This window comes from Trachurus trachurus (genome assembly GCF_905171665.1).
Source record: "Trachurus trachurus genome assembly, chromosome: 6".
Taxonomy (NCBI): domain Eukaryota; kingdom Metazoa; phylum Chordata; class Actinopteri; order Carangiformes; family Carangidae; genus Trachurus; species Trachurus trachurus.
The window spans coordinates 30846389-30866397 of NC_139897.1; the positions used below are offsets into that span (position 1 = coordinate 30846389).

Sequence of the window (20009 nt, forward strand, 5' to 3'; positions counted from 1 at the left end):
TTGTAAGACTTTCCGTATCAGTGATGGAGACACACACACACAGAAACAAACCACCTCGCAAACACACACACACACACGTTCACACCTATAATATGTTAGTCAACACAAAGTGTTCAATTAAATGACTAAATAACTTACTAATTAGATAAATAACAAGGAAAAACAAAAGGTAATGGAAATTATGCTTATTCTATTAATTATGAACAACAATATAGGCTACAGTTTAACACATGTGAGTCAGGCACCTGAGCTCAGCTGTATCATTTTCATCTGGTTTCTACTCATTATTTATAAATTAATCTGGAGAAATCTGTTTATTAATTTGTTTGCCCTAAAATATTGAAAAGTGACACTTATTAATAAGACCAAACCCTAAAAACACAGTTTATGATCATATCAGACATCCATCCATCCATTGTCCGCCGCATTATCCGAGTCCGGGTCACGGGGGCAGCAGTCAGAGCAGGGATCCCCAGACTTCCCTCTCCCCGGACACTTCCTCCAGCTCTTCCGGGGGGACCCCAAGGCGTTCCCAGGCCAGCCGAGTAACGTAGTCACTCCAGCGTGTCCTGGGTCTTCCTCGGGGCCTCCTCCCGGTGGGACATGCCCGGAACACCTCCCGAGGGAGGCGTCCAGGGGGCATCCTATACCGGTGCCCGAGCCACCTCAGCTGGCTCCTCTCGATGTGGAGGAGCAGCGGCTCTACTCCGAGCTCCTCCCGGGTGACAGAGCTCCTCACCCTATCTCTAAGGGAGCGCCCTGTCACCCTGCGGAGGAAACTCATTTCGGCCGCTTGTATCCGGGATCCAGTTCTTTCGGTCATGACCCAGAGTTCATGACCATAGGTGAGGGTGGGAACGTAGATCGACCGGTAAATCGAGAGCGTTGCCTTTCGGCTCAGCTCCTTCCTCACCACGACGAACCGATACAATGACCGCATTACTGCGGCCGCTGCACCGATCCGAGACCCGAGTTTTTGCTTCCGTGACCGCCCGGGCTGCCGTCCGCTTGGCCTGTCGGTACCCGTCGGCTGCCTCGGGAGTCCCCCGAGCTAGCCAGGCTCGGTAGGACTCCTTCTTCAGCTTGACGGCATCCCTTACTTCCGGTGTCCACCACCGGGTTCGGGGATTGCCACTGCGACAGGCACTGGAGACCTTACGGCCACAGCTCCGGACGGCCGCGTCAACAGTGCAAGTGGAGAACACGGTCCATTCGGACTCAATGTCTCCGGCCTCCCTCGGAATCCGGTCAAAGCTCTCCCGGAGGTGGGAGTTGAAGACCTCCCTGACAGGGGATTCTGCCAGACGTTCCCAGCAGACCCTCACGATACGCTTGGGTCTGCCAAGTCTGACCAGCTTCTTCCCCTGCCAGCGGATCCAACTCACCACCAGGTGGTGATCAGTTGACAGCTCAGCCCCTCTCTTCACCCGAGTGTCCAAGACATACGGCCGGAGGTCAGATGACACGACTACAAAGTCGATCATTGACCCCCGGCCTAGGGTGTCCTGGTGCCACGTGCACTGATGGACACCCTTATGCTTGAACATGGTGTTCGTTATGGACAGACTGTGGCTAGCACAGAAGTCCAATAACAAAACACCGCTCGGGTTCAGATCGGGGAGGCCGTTCCTCCCAATCACACCTCTCCAGGTAACACTGTCGCTGCCCATGTGAGCGTTGAAGTCCCCCAACAGAACGATGGAGTCCCCAGTTGGTGCACTTTCCAGCACCCCTCCCAGGGCCTCCAGGAGAGACCTATCCCCGACCCGTAGGCGCAGGGAAGCGACCCTCTCGTTAAGTGGGGAGAACTCCAACACATGGCGGCTGAGCTGGGGAGCTATGAGCAAGCCCACACCAGCTCACCACCTCTCACCGTGGGCAACTCCAGAGTGGAAGAGAGTCCAACCTCTCTCAAGGAGTTGGGTTCCAGAGCCCAGGCTGTGCGTGGAGGTGGAGGCGACTATCTCTAGCCGGTACCGCTCAACCTCCCGCACAAGCTCAGGCTCTTTCTCCCCCAGCGAGGTGACATTCCATGTCCCTAAAGCCAGAGTCGTTGTCCGGGGATTGGGCCTGGGGCTTGGAACCGCTCTTAGTCTGACCCGTCACCTAGGACCTGTTTGCCTTGGGAGACCCTACCAGGGGCATTAAGCCCCGGACAACATAGCTCCTAGGATCATTCGGGTGCTCAAACCCCTCCACCACGGTAAGGTGGCGGTTCAAGGAGGGGATAAGTCCAGTATTTAATAATATTGTATATAATTCATTAATTTGCAAATAATGGTGATCAATTATCCGACCTTTTTGTGAATCAATCCTCCACTAGAACTCACAATAAAGTTCAGTGAGTTTCAAAATAAAAGCCCTGGAGACGTTCAGAGGTTAAAACATGTTGCAGCTGCAGGAATCCTCTGCAGCTGTTTAGTCTCAACATCTGGATTCATTTTAATCTTGGACACTTGTATCTGTTCGTGCTGATTCATTTCAGATTAGATTGATTGATCGATTGAACAGTTTCTGAACATGTTTTTATTGGAGTTGATTCTTTTTTGTTCATGTAGAATAAAGTTACGTTTGAATAAAGCAGCAGGTCTTAATTGATTAGTTAATGATATTATATTTGTGGGTCCTTCATTGATCAGTGCTTCCTGTGGCTCCGCCCCCTCTGCTCAGTCTCTGCAGCTGATTGGTCGGCGGCCATGTCCCGGTAGAGCCCGGTCTCTCGGCGACGCCCACCACCACTACGATGCTGAAGCGTCTGGACAAGATCCGGTTCCGGGGCCAGAGGCGGGACGAGTTCCTGGATCTGGCCGAGTCGCCCAACACGTCGGACACCGAGGGCGCCGACGAGGGGGCGGTGGCGGCGGCGGCGGCGGCCACGGTGAAACATCGCATGTCCATCAGAGAGCCGTCGGAGGAGCTGAGGGACGATGGAGAGCAGCAGAGCGACGCCCAGGTGAGGACACACACACACACACACAGTTACAGAGAGCCGAAGCGGAAGCAAGAAGTAACGTCGCCAACATTTTATTTCATGACCCGATTGAATTGTGCCATGAGAAAAATATCTGACCTCTACCTGTTTAAAACATCACGTTTCATGCCAAGAAATCAGCAGTTTGTTGTAAAACGGCAACAGAAGAATGTATTTTGTGTAGTGTTGTCACGATACCAACAACAAAATGTTGTACCGGTACCAAAATGTTTTTCGATACTTTTCGGTACTTTTCCAGGTACTTAATAAGAGAACACATAAAATGTCATTATTGACTTTATTTTAATAGAAAATCTTAGAACTATATAATCAGTAAATCAATAAACAATCACTGCTGCTGCAGGATTAAAATTGAAATTTCCATCTATATTAATCTGAACTCTTCCTAAATTAAATCTGAAAACACTGCATCTCTTTTTGTTATTTTGACCAGTTGTAATTTTGGGGAAAATTTGTTATAGAATGAAACACAAACGTTCATTTTACTCAAACACACACCTATCATTTCCCATACGTAGACCAATGTGTGGTGCAACGCCACAGAATCAAGACCAAGCCACAAATTGACTCTGCTTTTTTTTTTTTCCATCAACTATATCGTTCCGTTAATTCATCTCCGCATAGCGCTCTTTCACTGTGTTCACACACTAACATAGAGAGAGAGTCACTCACTCGCCTCGGCTCAAATTACAATGCGGCGACTTCACGTGGCGACGTCACCGCTGCTGGCGGCGCAAAATGAAAGTACCGGTCCCATCTACGCGCAGTATAGTACCTTTTTAAATGCCTCAGTACCCCGGTACCAATCAAGTACCGGTATACCGAACAACCCTAATTTTGTGTGACGACTGCTGATTTCTCGGCATGAAACGTGATGTTTTAAGTAGGTTAAGGTCAGATATTTTTCTCATGGCACAATTCAACTGGATCACAAAATAAAATTTAGAGTCCTGTTCACTTTCATGGAGATTTTTTCCGAATTGAGGGCCCATGGCGACCGTTACTTCCTGCTTCCGCTTAGGCTCTCTATGTTTTTCATATTAGTCGATATCGATATATTTCACAATAAAACTCAAATAACTATTTTTGTCAAGTTTAAATGTTCTCTTATACTCACAAGTGAAATTAAAGAGATGGATAGATAGATAGATGTTACGACCCCATTCAACCCCTATACATTTCTACGGGAGGGTTAACATAAGCACGGAAACAGTAGCTTGCAATGCGGCAGAGGGGGACAATGTGATAGATGGATGGATAGATGGATGGATAGACAGCTTCTTCCCACTCCTTTTTCGAACATTTGCATATTATGATTTGATGATGCTTAGATTATTAATTTTTGTTGATATATATATTTTTTGTTTTTTTTCTTTCTTCATTTTAGACACATTCGTTCCAAATAAATTCATTCATTCATTCATGTTTTAAATATTTATTTTCTGTCAAAAATTGAACATGACAGATGTAATGACGACACTATACAACAGTTTCAGATAGATAAAACAGGATGGCCTATTATAACACCATACTATATACTATATAATTTATATTCAAGCAGCTTTCAAAGACAACATAATAGATTTACAGTCTGTAAACATGACGTTGACATGTTTTGTCACGCATCTGAGTTCTCCTTCACATTTTCTTTCAAAGCAATACTCATTATCATTAATTATTTGTCTTGTCTGTCAAAACATGAATGAATGAAACCGATCGACTTTCTATCCTTTCTATCGAGGAAAAGTTACCTCATGGTTTATATATGGTTATGGTTTTATGGCTCCGCCCGACACACACACACACCTGTCTGTCTGTAACTGCTTCTGATTCTCTGCTCTGATTGGTCGACAGGCCGGTCCGGGTGCGTTCTCTGCGGCTCTGCAGGACGACTTGAGGACGACGGACCTGAACGAGGTCAAAGGTCACCTGGAGATCGCCCTGTTGGAGAAACACTTCCTACGTGAGTGACACAACTTTCAGGTCAAAGATGTAAATAAATTCTTTATTTATTTATTTATTTATTTCTAAAAAGCAGAGAGAGTGTTGTCCTGTTTCTAATTTGATGGTTTCAGAACAAAACGCCTCGGAGCACAGCGGCATGCTGGGTAATCCGTCAATATAGTTTATGTAACACACACACACACTCACAGCTATTAATAACCCTGACGACCTCATCTGACACACACACACACACACACACACACACACACACACACACACACACACACACAGGCGAATAAGGACATTGTGTTTCTTTCTATAAAATTACTAATAGTATTTGGAGCAATTAAATCAAGTCAGTCGTTATAAAATAGGAGTAGGAACCGATGATGATGATGATGATGATGATGATGATGATGATGATGATGATGATGAAGAGGTGATGTCATCGTGAAAAAAGGGTGGTTCACGTTCAAACATTAAACTCTGAGTGAAAATAATTTATTATTTAAACACTTATTCATTTTTTATGAGACTTTACATTCACGCGTCGGCACATAAAGTTCCTTTTGAATCTCAGTACAGTTGTAAATATGAACTCACACACACACACACACACACACACACACACACACACACACACACACACACACACACACACACACACTGCAGCTGAAGAAAACACACAAAGACACACACACACACTATGCTGTAAATTCAGAAATTACATAAACTCTCAGCAAAACTAAAATGTGTGTGTGGAGGAAACTAACAGTCTTTCTGATCAATAACATGGTCTGTGTCTGAAATCAATCACTATATACTGACGACGCCATTTTGGTTCTTCTCTATAAATTAGAATATGACGGAAAAGTTTATTAATGTCAGTAATTCAATTTAAAGAGTGAAACTAATACGTTATATAGATCCATTACACACAATATGAAACATTTAATGTCTTTATTTATTTAATTAAGTATATTATAATGACAAGAAAAGCTTGATAGATCATTTATGAATAAGGGGTGGGAGTAAATAAGTTTTAGGCCTACTTCTTCCCACTTCCTTTCGGATATGAAAAAAACAAACAAACAAAAAAAATCTAATTATCTGTATTTTCAATTATTTTATTTTTGTTCATGTATTGTATTTATTTGTTATGTCTGTCCATTACTGTATTATGTTTTATTTCTTTTAACATGTCCAAAATAAACTAAAACTAACTAACTAACTAAAATTACTTTTAATTGTAATGACTTTTTACAATTTAATGAAGACCAAAAACTCAATATCTCACAAAATTTGAATATTACAAAAGACCAATTAAAAAAAAGAAGAAGCGTTTTTCATACGTAAATGTTGGCCTTGTGTAAAGCATGTCACACTCCAACACTTCCTGTTGTGCTGTGAGTTTTAAGTCGTAGCAGGTTTGTGTCTTTACGTGTGTTTTCTCAAGCTGCAGTGAGTTGAGCCTTCAGGGCCACCGTAGTTCAGATTGATTATAATAAATAAATGCAAAATAAAAACAGAATTAATCAATAAAAATAAAGATAAAAAGAATCTTTTCAGAGCAGTTGAATAAAATAAAAAAAATATGTAGCTTTGCCTCAAATTGAATTGAATGTCTTTATTGTCATTGCACAAGTACAACGAAATTGGGTGCAGTCCTTAAAGTGCAAGTTAAGAAAAATATAAAAATAAATAAAACATCTATAATAAATAGATAAATAAAATCAATTAAAAACACATAGAGAGCGGGTACCTGGGGGGTGATGACATCACCAGGTGGAGGAGGGTCAGACCCGGTGATGTCATCATCGTGTGACCGTGTGACCGTGTGTTCCCAGAGGAGGAGCTGAGGAAGCTGAAGGAGGAGTCGAGCGTGGAGGCGCTGAAGCAGGAGCTGGAGAAGGAGCGCGGCCGCCGCCTGGAGCTGGAGCAGAGGGTCAACGACGCCCTGAGAGCCAGGTGATTCAAAACACCAAACTTTATTTTTATGGTTGCTTGTAATTTGTCTCAAATCTCAAAGTAATTGGTAACATTCATTCGACATAGAGAAGTTCGTGGCGGCCGTCAACGCTAAATTTCTCACCGCCAACAGCTCCCGAGTCAGTGTTTGTTTTTTTTCCGGACTTTTTATGCATTTATTTTGAAAGGACAGCTGGAAAGAGACATAATCTAATGTTCATGTAGCAGTCACTTTACCTTGGATCACATAGGAAAGTGGCTAAAATTGTCCCTAACCCTACAGTATGTAATTGATGTGGTGTTTTTTTTTCTGTTTTTTTCTGCATTTGTGTTTATTATGAAGTCGGTCTTAAATTTAATTTCAAGTGGCATTAAAAAAGTCTTAAAAAGTCTTAAATTGAACCTGGCTTAAGCTGTAGGAACCCTGGATAGATAGATAGATAGATAGATAGATAGATAGATAGATAGATAGATAGATAGATAGATAGATAGATAGATAGATAGATAGATAGATAGATAGATAGATAGATAGATAGATAGATAGATAGATAGATAGATAGATAGATAGATAGATAGATAGATAGATAGATAGATAGATAGATAGATAGATAGATAGATGTACTTTATTAATCCCTTGGAAGGTTACCCCCAGGGAAATTGAGGTTCCAGCAGCAGCACAGTACTGATCATACATAAAAAAAAAAACAGATAGATATAAGAATATAAAAATATAAAGTGCATTCAGGGCTGAAAGAACAATAATAAACAACAATACAACAATAATAAATACATATTATAGATACATCAATCCTAATCTTCCCCATCCCCTCTCCAGCTGCTGGTTTACACGTGACCTCACTCACTCACTGATTCATTGATTTTTTCTCTTCTCTTAGACTTGAGGACTCGCCGTCTCTGCCGCCTAAAGCCCCGCCGCCTCCGCCTCCGCCTGCAGCCGGCGCTACAGGTGAGCTGCACCAGCACCTCACGCCTGAAAAATAAAAACATGAATAAAATCTAAACAACGATGACATTGGTTCGTTTGTTTCGTTTTGTTTTCGTTCGTCCTCAGAGAAACAGAAGGAAACTCTGTCCGACAGTTTCCTCAAGTGGCTCTACGAGCGCGTCGGCGTTTACATCGAAGACTTCCGCTTCCAGCCGGAGGAGAAGACGGAGGAGACGGACGAACCGCTGAGCGGGAAGAGGTGAGAGACACGTGGGGGAGTTTCTATCAGACCTTTTAAAATAGTTTGGCTAAATATTTGGTTCTTTATTCTTGTGAAGATTAACTTTTCTTTTAGTTTTGATTTTTCCTTTGAATGTATGTTTCGCTGTTTTGTCTTGTCCTTTAATTTTGTTGCTAGGGTTTTATTAGGGATGCACAAGAACTATCGTTACAGATAATTATCGGCCCAATATTGGCTGATAATAATCGGACAAAATCATTTTTTTACCGATCACTAGAGCCAATTTTAATGAGCCAACATCAGCCTGATTTCACTCGTTTTCAGTCTTTTTTGCTTTGAAACAATAACAAATGTTGGTTTTTGAAGAGTTATAACTGTTCTATTGGTCTGTTGGTTCGGTTATATTATTGTGTTGAGTCAGAGGCAGAACTATAAAGTTAAATTCATCTTTACTCACCACGTCTCAGTCTTTCTAAACCTCAGGTGTGAATATAAATGATAATGGTATCAACATCGGTGACAAGAAGCAGGAAGTTGTTGGTTATTGGAGCAAAAAAAACAAAAACAGTTATTGTGAATCTGTAGTTTTTATTTCTTGTTGTGAAGCTGTTTGTATTGTGTTCAGTTATGATAAGTGCTTTATAAATAAAGTTTGTTTATTTATTCATTATTATTATATTATAACAACATCAGGTACACGTCACCTAAACCTGTAACTGTTTGGCTGTTTGAATGAATAATGAACTAGTTTCTGTTTCACAGATTGACTGAAAACATGAGACGACTCAGTGAGTACTTCTTTAAATTATTATAGCTTTTCCTTGTTTATCTTGTATTTATGGGCTTTTTTTGTCAATTTTGAATAAACTAAATGAACTAGAGGCCCCACGATACAATATTATTACTATACCTATAAGTCTCAGTATGTTATATTATGACTATTTTATGATCCTTCAGAAACATTTTCAGACACATTTTGATTATTTTTCCTTTTTTGAAGAAGATTTCACTTTCACTTCAAATTTCAATTCATATTTTGTAATTTAATCAATAAATCGATTCTTTGTGTTTGTCAGTTGCCACAAAATATCACAATCCTGCGCTGCATTGATGCTGGTTTTCCCACCTTTACTTGCTCTAATGTTTCTGTTAGAAATGAGGAAACTTTTGCTTTTCACTCTCTAAATAAACCAACACCTGGGCCACAAGACGTCGTTTTAGATTTTTTTTAGAAGTTTCAGTGTCAGTTTCAGTTCCCCGGCCTCTGATTGGTCGGTTTGTTTGTCCGTCCTGTCTGCAGAGCGAGGATTCAGACCTGTGACCAACTTCACGAGGAACCTGTCCGCTCTGTCCAGCTGGTTCTCCGTCTACACGTCGGCCATCGCCTTCATCGTGAGGCCACACACACACACACACACACACACACACACACACACACACACACACACACACACACACACACACACACACACACACACACACACACACACACACACACACACACACACACACACACACACACCTGGCCTGAGGCTCAGTGTTTGTCTTTGATCTACCAACACAATATATTGTGTGTGTGTGTGTGTGTGTGTGTGTGTGTGTGTGTGTGTGTGTGTGTGTGTGTGTGTGTGTGTGTGTGTGTGTGTGTGTGTGTGTGTGTAGTTCTACATGTACGCGGCGTGGCACGGCTGGGTCGTCCCCATGTTCCTGTTCCTCGCCATCCTGCGCCTCTCCTTAAATTACCTCATCTCCAGGTCAGTAGTCTAAGCCCCGCCCCCCTCTCTACCTCGTCAGCCAATCACAGAGTCGATACTTCAGTGGGAATCTGTACTTTTAAAGAGATATTGCCGTTTTTTTTACAATCTGGACCTTATTTCTAGCATAAAATACGATCATTTCCTCCCCCAGATAACTTTGGTGTCATTACAAGTCGTTCCGACGAAATGAGCTCCAGCCGAGAGGCGCGTATATCCATATAATGGATTCTACAGGGCAGCAGAATGCAGCCTCTAAATAACACATTATCTGCAGAGAAACTCCTTCATTTCACCAATATTTAGTTCTGATAGGCTAGTGCTATTCCCCTCTGAGTCCGGGGTTAGCTGTTATCAACATCCGGGGTCTGTGGGTTGACCTACTGACCGCTGCCCGGCTCATTCTGATAATAATCATTCTGCTTCGGCATCCAGGTCAGAGGTCAGTAGGTCAACCTACAGACCCCGGAAGTTGATAACAGCTAACCCCGGACTCAGAGGGGAATAGCACTAGCCTATCATAACTAAATATTGGTGAAATGAAGGAGTTTCTCTGCAGATAATGTGTTATTTAGAGGCTGCATTCTGCTGCCCTGTAGACTCACATTATACGGATATACGTGGATATTACACTTGTAATGACACCAAAGTTATCTGGGTGAGGAAATGATCGTATTTTATGCTAGAAATAAGGTCCAGATTGTAAAAAACAGTAATTATCCTTTATTAAGTGTTTCGTTGTTGAATTCATGTGTCCCCTGTCCTTTTCCCATGATGCACTGCTGCCAGAGGCTGGAGGATCCAGTGGAGCATCGTACCGGAAGTGTCGGAGCCTCTGGTGAGAATCTGTCTGTCCGTCGTCATGGCGCCTGCTGGACAGGTCACTCAGTCACAGGTTATTGATTAGATCTGATCGATCGGCTCCGTTTCTCTCTGCAGGAGCCTCCTAAAGAAGATCTGACGGTGTCGGAGAAGTTCCAGCTGGTTCTGGACGTGGCTCAGAAAGCTCAGGTGAGGAGTCCATCAGCATCAGCATCAGTTACCATGGTGATAAGGTAACAAGGCCGAGGATGCAATAAAGTGAAGGACGAGTCTGTAGCAGGACCGAAAACCCAGAGTTAAACCTGAAGTTAAAGGAATAGTTCACCAAAAAATGAAATTCATAGTGACTCACCCTCATGCTGATGAATACTCGGGAGTAGTTTTTTATTCCTGTGCATCTGGAAACCCGGGAGGCCGAACGAAAACTTTATATGAGATTAATAGCGCCTAGAACTAAAACGTCCATAAGAGTGCGCCCCAGGCAAATTAAATCCAGGACTGTTTAGGCTGTACAAACGTCCTAAATGAGGTAGTTTCCAGTAAACTCTGGACTATCTCCCTTCAGGACACGTGGATTGCAGTGGACGAGCAGTGTGGAGGACTATTAAATGGTTTTTGTGTAGTTTTATGGACGTTTTTGTGTCGGACCCTATTGACTTTCGTATAAAGTTTGGACTACAAACCGGCCTCCCGGGTCTCCAGATGCACTTTGAGGAATAAAAAACTACTCCGGAGTATTCATCAGCATGAGAGTGAGACACTAATGACTGAATTTAATTTTTTTTTGGTGAACTATTCCTTTAAATCCTGCTTCGTATATCAGGTATCAAACAAAAAAACAAAAAACAAAGACATTTATGAAACTTATATTATATAAACTTATATCCTGAGGACACACAGAGGACGTTTCTTCAGAGGTTTCGGAGTTTGTGGATGAAGTTGTTTTGAATCGTTGTGATTATACCACAGCTGTGGAACAAGATAAACAACATGAAACGGGATGTTTATGATGATGTTGTAAACAGGAAGATGGTTTGTAAACACCTGAAGAGGGAGAACAAGACGCAGCAGACTTTTAAAGAGCAGAATAAAACCAGAAATGAACTTCACAACACAAGTTAAATTAGAAAATATGCGTTTTAACTTAAAACGCATATTTTCTAATCTAAAAATAAACCAAAAGTGTATTTATCCCAACATATGTTAATAAAAAATAGTGAATCTAACTGTTTTTGTTCGTCGTCGTGACTAAAACCACTCGTTAGTTTCCTCTGTTTCACGTCGGACTCAGAGCTCACACTCCTCCACAGAAACTCAGATGTTGTTTTTGTTGTTTTGTCGTCACGCAGAATCTGTTTGGGAGGATGGCCAACATCCTGGAGAAGATCAAGAAGTGAGTTCACACACACACACACACACACACACACGCACACACACACACACACACACACACACACACACACACACACACACACACACACACACACACAGGCATGATGGTGCAAACATACACACATCTAATACCGTGTGTGTGTGTGTGTGTGTGTGTGTGTGTGTGTGTGTGTGTGCAGCCTGTTCATGTGGGTGCAGCCTGAGTTGACCCAGAAACTGTACGTGGGTCTGTGGTTGGCCTTCGTCTCCTCCTGCCTGCTGCCGTACAAACTGCTGGGATTCTTCATCGGTACGTTTCACTTTTCACACACACACACACGTTCAGTTTATTACTGTCACACGACCGTCAGTTGTCCTCTCTGACATCACAACAAAATGAACATCAACAGAAACGACGTTTTAAATAAACTCCTCCTTCTTCTCCTCCTCTTCTTCCTCCACTTCTTCCTCTTCTTCCTCCTCTTTCTTCCACCCCCTCCTTCTCCTCTTCCTCCTCTTTCTTCCTCCTCCTCTTTTTCCTCCTCCTCCTCCTTCTCTTCTTCCTCCTCTTCCTCTTCTACTCTTTCCTCCTCCTCCTTCTCTTCCTCTTCTACCTCCTCCTCTTCCTCCTCCTTCTTCCTCCTCTTCCTCCACCTCCTTCCTTCTCCTTGTCCTCCTAATCCTTCTCTTCCTCCTCCTCTTCTACCTCCTCCTTCTTCCTTCTCTTCCTCCTCTTCCTCTTCTACCTCCTCCTCTTCCTCCTCCTTCTCCCTCCTCTCCTCCTTCTTTTCCTCTTCTACCTCCTCCTCTTCCTCCTCCTTCTCCCTCCTCTCCTCCTTCTTTTCCTCTTCTACCTCCTCCTCTTCCTCCTCCTTCTCCCTCCTCTCCTCCTCCTTTTCCTCTTCTACCTCCTCCTCTTCCTCCTCCTTCTCCTCCTCTCCTCCTTCTCTTCCTCTTCTACCTCCTTCTCTTCTTCCCTTTCCTCCTCCTTCTCTTCCTCCTTCTCCTCCTCTTCCTCTTCTACCTCCTTCTCTTCTTCCCTTTCCTCCTCCTTCTCTTCCTCCTTCTCCTCCTCTTCCTCTTCTACCTCCTTCTCTTCTTCCCTTTCCTCCTCCTCCTTCTCTTCCTCCTTCTCCTCTTCTACCTCCTTCTTCCTTCTTATCCTCTTCTTCCTCCTTCCTCCTTCACCTCCTCTTCCTCCTCCTCCTCTCCTCCGTCTCTTCCTCTTCTACCTCCTTCTCTTCTTCCCTTTCCTCCTCCTCCTCCTCCTCCTTCTCCTCTTCCTCCTCCTTCTCTTCCTCTTCTACCTCCTTCTATTCTTCCCTTTCCTCCTCCTCTCTCTCTCCTCCTCCTCCTCCTCCTCCTCCTCTCTCCTCTCTCCTCCTCCTCCTCCTCCTCTTCCTCCTCCTCCTCCTCCTCTCTCTCTCCTCCTCTCTCCTCCTCCTCCTCTTCTCCCCCCCCCCCTCCTCCTCCTCCTCCTCCTCCTCCTCCTCCTCCTCTCTCTCCTCTCTCCTCCTCCTCCTCCTCCTCTCTCTCCTCCTCCTCCTCTTCTCCCCCCACCTCCTCCTCTTCCTCAGCTGTGTACGCAGGCATTAAGTTCTTCATCATCGACTTCATCTTTAAGAGTTGTCCTAAGCTGCGTCAGCGCTTCGACACGCCCTTCATCATCTGGACCAACCTGCCGACCGACCTGCAGCTGAAGGAGCGAGGCGGCGCCACGCTGAGCCGACGGGTCAGTACCACAGAAACACACACAATAAACATCATTAAAGGTTGATTACACCAAAGTTCATTTTCTATAATATAAGACAATTCAAATAGTGCATTAAAAAACTGATTTAATCTGTAATTTAGAAGTTTACAATGTTTTAAAATGTAGACAAAATCCAGTTTGATCTGATGTTACAATTTGATTTTTAATAAAACACAGTCCTCAGTTATTTTAACATGTATTTACATTTACATTTATTTGTTTATTGAGACGGGACAATGCATATTAATGGACACTGAGTACACGAGTGCTCAGTGTAAATACACCGGACCGCGCTGTTGCTAGATTTCATCCCCAAACATAAAACAGTTAGCACAAAAAGTCCATAAAAACAGAGGACTGATAGATAACAAGTATTAAATATGTAGATTTACATGATTGTGGAACAAGATGTTTAAATTTGGGAACTTCTTTTAACAGAGAACGATGTTTTTAACTTAAAATGAGGTTCAAACTGTAAAAGAAACGGTCACAGTTTAATAATTCAAACCAGTTGGACTTTATTGATCTGATACGTTACAGTCGCTCCAAGAACAGAGAAGATGAGGATGAAAAATAAAGGTTTTTGTAGCTATTCATGTACAAATATACAAGTTAGTATAAGATAAAAGAAAAATGTTGTGATTACACTGTAAAATACTAAAAAATGGAATTAAAAAAAGTTATTTGTAATAAATAAGCGGATATCCAGTGCGTTGACGTTCAGCCCATTGTTTCTGAGTGTCAGGATCAATCACAACCAGAACCTGGATCATTGATCTCTGCACCGGTTCCAACTGGTTCTGACTGGTTTCACGTCTCTGAGCTGTTGTGTTTTTCCTCTCACAGCTCTCTGAGTGTGAACAGGTAGGATGATGCTGCTGCTGCTGGTGTGTGTGTGACGGTGTGTGTGTGTGTGTGTGTGTGTGTGTGTGTGTGTGTGTGTGTGTTCACAGTGTAGAGTCAGTCGTAGTTTGTACTGTAGGTAGTTTACCGATAGTGGATCAGACCGATCAGCTGCCAATGATCAATAATAGTGATCGTGAACAACAGAGTGAGACCTCCTGTCGTCAGTCCACCTCCTCTTTGGGCCTTAATACAGCACTGGAAAAGAGAGTAACGACAGCATTGGTTCAATGGAAGCGCCTCCTGATGGCGGAATATGGGTATTACAAAAGCGCCCAAGAACTGACATCTCTGCATTGTTGGTGAATGAGCAAGTGTGGTGTTTTCAATAATTTAAGGACATTTATAGATCACCCACGTTAATAGCATCATTGTGGATCCTTTACAGATAAACATTAACACATAGGGTAGTAAAAAAATACAAAAAAAAAACAGTTATCTACATTAATGTTTCAATCTACATTTTGTAATAAACAAATTATAAGTGCAATTTCATGTGACCAAGACACCCAAAAACAAAAACACGGCCGTTTTCATCAATTTACAAGCAAGTGGGCAACACACATACATTGGAGTGAATGAGTTTTCTGGGCGCTTTTGCAATACCCATATCCTGCCACTCGGGACGCAAAACCCTTAAACCCTTACCACGGAGTCAATGGTGGTGTCGTTACTCTCTTTTCCAGTGCTCTAGGCCTTAATGCCCCCCCCCCCACCTACTACCCCCCCCCCCCCCCCCGCCTCCCTCCTGTAGCTCCGCCCCCCAGGACAGACTCAGGTTTAGACAGTCAGATCCACCTGAGGTCAAAGTTCAGGTAAGACGGGACAGGTTCCTCTTCTATTTCCTCCTCTTCTTCTTCTTTTTCATCTTCTTTCTCATTTTCTTCTTCTTTTTACTCTTTTTCTTCTTCCTCTTCTTCTTTTTTATCATCATCTTCTTCATATTCCCTTTCTTTGACTTCCTTTTCATCTTCTTCTTTCTCCTCTTGTTCTTCTTTTTTCCTCTTCTTCTTCTTATTCCCTTTCTTCGTCTTCCTTTTCATCTTCTTTCTCCTCCTCTTCTTATTTCATCTTCTTCTTTCTCCTCTTGCTCTTCTTTTTTCCTCTTATTCTTTTTTTTATCGTCTTCTTCTTCCTCTTCTTCTTCTTCAGCAGCTTCATTCTCCAGCACTTTAACGCCTTACCTGCTGCTGATTGGCTAATCCCTCCCCTCCCCTCCCCCCTGTCCACCCGTACAGGTCACTAGTGGCGGAGGTCGAGGCAGCGTCAGTGTAGCGGCTCCTCTGGGCGTCGGCAGAGACGAGGACGGAGGACGATACTACAGCACCAAGAGAGGAGCTTTTCATGAAGTCTTCAACCTGTCGGAGAGTGAGCGCCCCCTACCAGGTGAGATGATGAACACCTCAAAGCTCAGGCAGATGTTTGTGTTAAAGCTCCATACAGTATAAAGGTAGATGTTTGTATTAAAGCTCCATACAGTATAAAGGTAGATGTTTGTGTTAAAGCTCCATACAGTATAAAGGTAGATGTTTGTATTAAAGCTCCATACAGCATAAAGGTAGATGTTTGTATTAAAGCTCCATACAGTATAAAGGTAGATGTTTGTGTTAAAGCTCCATACAGTATAAAGGTAGATGTTTGTATTAAAGCTCCATACAGTATAAAGGTAGATGTTTGTATTAAAGCTCCATACAGTATAAAGGTAGATGTTTGTGTTAAAGCTCCATACAGTATAAAGGTAGATGCCATGTGTAGTGTGATTATAAAGCAGCTCTAGGTTCTATATTAATACTGTGAAAGTATCAAAGCCTCAGTCCACAGAGAAATGCACACAGCCTGTATTCAGAAACTGAGCCTTAAAACCAGCCGTCAGGACTTCCTGTCACTTTGTGATGTCACAACAAAGCTCCGCCCCCTCACCACCTGGACCCACCATCCAACAACTTGCAGGATTTGGTTTCTCTGAGTGTTTTATTCTGAAATCTGCTCTATTTTTTTGTTGGATCACTCAGAAAAGTCAGCCAATCAGAAGAGAGGCTCAGATCCTCCTCCTCTCCTCTGATTGGCTGACACGACCTGTTGTTACTAGAGCTGCAGAGGCAAGATGGAAAACTACACACAGATGTTTTTTAGATCTTCTCGTGGATCAACCCTTCAAAATAAAACACAGACGAATAAAAAACTGTAAAACATTTCTTTTATCTATGTTTCAGTTTGTGAGAACGGTTGGCGCTGCTGCCTCATCAACAGAGACCGGCGGACACCGACAGACTACATCCGCAACGGCGTCCTCTACGTCACGGAGAAGTGAGTCTGTTATTGAACTGCACTCTGATCACAGTGTTTATTATTATATGTTTAAGTTTAAACTAGTATTGTTTAACATCTGTGCGAACTGAATCTCCTCCTCTGTATCTTCAGTTATCTGTGTTTCGAGAGCTCCAGCTCCAGGTCGGGGTCGTCCAAGAGGAACAAAGTCATCAAACTGGTCGATATCAAAGAAATCCAGAAGGTAAAAACATCAAATAATCTGTTCTCCGTTTACTGACTCTTGTTTTATACACATCTTAAACAATAATGATTATATTAATCCAAAATAACAAAACATGTGGCCTGTCAGGTCTAATTGGTCCTAATGGAAACAACTAATTTGATATTGCCACACGGCCGCCATCTTGGCTCAGCCCGCTCGCTCCCTCAGAGCATTAAGCCTATGGTTCATGTTCTACTTAAATAACCAGAAGTTGCTCAGTCTTTTTGACCGATTTCCAAACAGTTTGGTTTGTTATGAACGTCAGAAATGCAGTTATGATGCTGCATACTTCAAAACCATGAATAATTTTAATCATGTACTTTTCTATGAGAGTAACATTGTGCAAAGAGTAAAAGTTATATATCTAGTCTCTGAGAGGACGAGGAAACTTCTCTGATGCTGGTTCGTGCCGATAAAGTTTGCGTGGATTTGAATTTTTTTCACCTCTTCTGTTTCTCTCAGTACAAAGTTTTGTCGGTGCTGCCAGGATCTGGGATGGGCATCTCCATAGCAACGCCATCCACCCAGAAGGTAAGAAGAGAGGGGGTCAGACGACGCTCTGATGTGACGATAATGAAAGCAGCTTTGTAACAGACTTGAGTGTGTTTGCGTGTGTGGTGGCTTTAGTTTAGTTTAGTTTATTTCAGTCAATACATGTCATTAAAAGAAAAGTAACAAACCAGAAAGAAAAAGTAAATAAAGAAAAACATCAATCTGAATAAACAATAAGTAAAAAATTTGGACTGAAAAGGCATAGGCTGAAGCATAGCTTATTACGCCTACCCTATTACAACTCTGATTAATTAAAAAATAAAAATAAAAAATTTAAAATGTACAATTTGTTATTTATTAATAAAAGAAATAAGCAATCACAAAACAGTGAAAAGAGAGAAGCTGCTTGATTCGATTTCCCTTTCTTCTTCCTTTCCTTTCCCTTCTTCCTCCCCTACTTCCTTCCTCCTCAAAAGAAAAGAGGAAAAAAAGAAGACAATCAAACATACAGAAAACAGAACAAAAATAGCAGCAGCATAGCACGTGTCACCACTCATATAAATTAATCATCCTGTTTTTAAGTACTTTTTTAAATAAGATTATGGTATTGCATGTTTTTAAGTCATTCTCCAATTTGTTCCATAAATTAACAGCTGTTACCGTGGTGCATTGTAATTTGGTGTTGGTTCTGGTTTTTAACTTTCTAAATATACATACCCCTCTGAGATTGTAATGGCTTTGTCTTAGATTAAACATTTTCTGAATACAGTCGGGCAGCAAGTGGTTGTTAATTTTGCTTTAATGTTGCTATGGTAACTAAAATAAAACAACAACAAAAATGTAATGTCCGTTTCAGCCGATGGTTTTCGGCGCCATGATGCACAGAGACGAGGCCTTCGAAGCCATCTTCACCCAGTACAACAAGATCCTGGGCGCCGCCGCCGCCTCCAGCCCAGACACGTAATGACGCCTTGCCAAGATGGCCGCCCCCACACCGTGTCACTTCCTCTGTCTGTCTCTCTCTCTCTCTCAGCGGTGACGTCACTCGAGACTTAACACTGACACACAACAACCTGTGTGACTCCAGCTAATCACCGACTTCACATCAGAATCACCCAAACCAGGAACGTAAAGTTAAAAGTCAGAGGAAAGAACTTTTTTAAAAATTCTTAAATATAGGCTTCTTTTTAAATTATCATCATGTGTGGAAACGAACACTGAGGAGGGCTGGGATTATTACATGACATTTCATACACTCTGCTGAAAACACTCTTTAAAACTCACACACACACACACACACTGGTGATTTCTTGTTGCTCCGTTTAAAGGGATAGTTCACCCAAAATTGAAATTTCACTCATTATCTACTCACCCTCATGTGGACTAAGGGCTGGGAGAAGTTTCAGAGTCTTCCGTGGCTTCTCTGAGTTACAGGGGGTCTCGGCTTAGCAGTGCATGTCCATATAATGGTTGCAAATGGATACCAACTGTCTTCGTAACAAAAAGACACACCAAAAAACATCCAAATACCTCCATGCTGCTCGTATGTACTAATGTCCGTCTTGTATTGAAGCCCCGAAATGTGAAATTGTCCTGAAAAAAAATTAAAAAGTCTATATTTCAAGCTTGTTTGTAACGGAACCTTCTCGAAGCTCCTCTTCCCGGTTCGTCAGGAGCTTCCGCTACAAAACGAGCTTGAAATATAGACTTATTTAATTTTTTTCGGGACAATTTAGCATTTCGGGGCTTCAATACAAGTCGGACATTACATACGAGCAGCATGGAGGTATTTGGATGTTTTTTGGTGTGTCTTTTTGTTATGAAGACAGTTGGTATCCATTTGCAACCATTATATGGACATGCACTGCTACGCCGAGACCCCCTGTAACTCAGAGAAGCCACGGAGGACTCTGAAACTTCTCCCAGCCCTTAGTCCACATGAGGGTGAGTAGATAATGAGTGAAATTTCAATTTTGGGTGAACTATCCCTTTAATTACTCTCAATGAAACACAACCCTTCACAATAAAAGCCTCTCGGCAGCTCATAGGGCATAATCTGTCGCCCCCTCTGTCACTTTTCAATCGCGCTTTTATTGTGGAAATACCTGCAGGGAAGTCGTTTTTCTTAATCTCGTTTGTTCACATCGGAAGAATCAGCGATTTTAACAAAAAAAATTGCATTCAATCTTAAAAAGTTTACTTTACAATCGCTCAGTCGTACGAACAGACTCATTGTGAGCCATTTAAAATGATTTGTAGCTGGAATTGATAAATAAATTGATAGACACAT

At 42.4% G+C, this 20009-nt stretch overlaps 2 protein-coding genes across 2 annotated transcripts in view; one reads left to right on the plus strand and one right to left on the minus strand.

The window, feature by feature from the left end:
* Positions 1-940, minus strand: part of LOC310987226 (cytosolic 5'-nucleotidase 1A-like) — a gene marked incomplete at its 5' end in the record, with an annotated part of 6269 nt that extends 5329 nt beyond the window's left edge. The window contains one exon of the mRNA XM_083973416.1: positions 890-940. Coding sequence (XP_083829542.1) covers positions 890-940 — 51 coding nt within the window. The remainder of the gene's footprint in view (positions 1-889) is intronic.
* Positions 941-2500: 1560 nt separating this feature from the next.
* Positions 2501-18882, plus strand: LOC310987569 (GRAM domain-containing protein 4-like). Its single transcript, XM_083973885.1, has 18 exons — positions 2501-2953; positions 4847-4955; positions 6784-6904; positions 7801-7871; positions 7977-8109; positions 8854-8879; positions 9392-9483; positions 9754-9845; positions 10635-10683; positions 10785-10856; positions 12017-12060; positions 12239-12348; positions 13616-13770; positions 15933-16080; positions 16908-17001; positions 17116-17206; positions 17690-17758; positions 18576-18882. The coding sequence occupies exons 1-18, from the start codon at positions 2744-2746 to the stop codon at positions 18681-18683; spliced, it is 1794 nt and encodes a 597-aa protein (XP_083830011.1). The 5' UTR covers positions 2501-2743; the 3' UTR covers positions 18684-18882.
* The last annotated feature ends 1127 nt before the right edge of the window (positions 18883-20009 follow it).